The 1,162-nt window shown below is 41.0% G+C and overlaps 1 protein-coding gene across 1 annotated transcript in view; it reads right to left on the minus strand.

Moving 5' to 3' along the window:
* Nucleotides 1–1,162, minus strand: part of Myo16 (myosin XVI) — a 497,779-nt gene that overhangs the window by 316,008 nt on the left and 180,609 nt on the right. The window contains exon 8 of the mRNA XM_029557215.1: nucleotides 937–1,030. Coding sequence (XP_029413075.1) covers nucleotides 937–1,030 — 94 coding nt within the window. The remainder of the gene's footprint in view (nucleotides 1–936; nucleotides 1,031–1,162) is intronic.

Consider the following 1,162-nt stretch of genomic DNA (forward strand, 5'->3'; position numbering starts at 1 on the left):
TGTGTGTGTGGTGTGTGTGTGTGTGTGTGTGTGTGTGTGTGTGTGTGTGTGTGTGTATGTGTGAACATGATCACCTGAGCAGATAGGTTAGGAAGCCAGAGGTTGACATCTGGGTGTTTTCCTCAATACTTTTTCCCCCTAATTTTTCTTCTTATTCCCACCTTATTTTTCAAGACAGGGTCTCTTACTAAACTTAGGGCTCACTGTTTTATGTAGGCTAAGCTGGCCATCAAGTCCTGGGGATCTGAATTAACCTGCTTCCACTTGCCCAGAGCTGGGGTATGAGGTGCATACTACCACATCCAGCTTTACATGGGTATTGAGTATCCAAACTTAGGATTTGTGCAGTAAGCACTTTACCTACTAAAGTCATCTTCCCAGGTCCAGTCTAATTATTTCTGGCCAAAATGTTCATAATCCTCTAATCAAAATAACCAGTCATATATACAATTTTTTTATAACCCTTTTCATTGGAATCAGTTATTATTACTCAATGTGTGTGTGTGTGTGTGTGTGTCAATGGCTTTCTCAATGCGATTTTTTCTCAATGTATATTTTTACTGAATTTTTGTGCACTTCATACATTACATCTTAATCATATTTAGATCTCCACCCCATCCACATCCCCATAGCCCTCGCCACCAGATTTCATGCATTTTGTCATATACATTAAGGCCTCTAAAAGTTTGTGTACGCAGTTGTCCCTTGGTGCAAGTTCATCCAGTGGAGTCTAGCCAATCTATCTAGAGTCACCCACTTACTTGGCATATGTGGTGTGATCACCAGAGTGGTACTAATCACACATCTACCACAACTCACCTTGAACACTGGATTCCGAGAACATGGTTATTTTATACCCGAAAGTTTGTACCTATGACCAATGCCACTGAAATCCCTGACAAGCACTGATCTGCTCTCTGCTTCTCCCAGACTTACCTTCCCATGTCCCGTCTAAGTAAAGTCAAGCTGTACTGGTGTTTCTGTGTCTGCCTTATCCCACTCAGCATCATATATTTCAAGCTTGTCCATGCTGTTGCAGAGGGAAGGATCATTTTTTTATAGTTTCATAATTTTCCAGTTGCAATTTGCCCCTGAGTTTCCTTATCCATTCATCTGATGACACACTCTAGATTATTTCTGTATCTTGGCCATCGTGAGTAAT

Source organism: Nannospalax galili, unplaced genomic scaffold, assembly GCF_000622305.1.
Source record: "Nannospalax galili isolate Female #2095 unplaced genomic scaffold, S.galili_v1.0 scaffold267, whole genome shotgun sequence".
Taxonomy (NCBI): Eukaryota; Metazoa; Chordata; class Mammalia; order Rodentia; family Spalacidae; genus Nannospalax; species Nannospalax galili.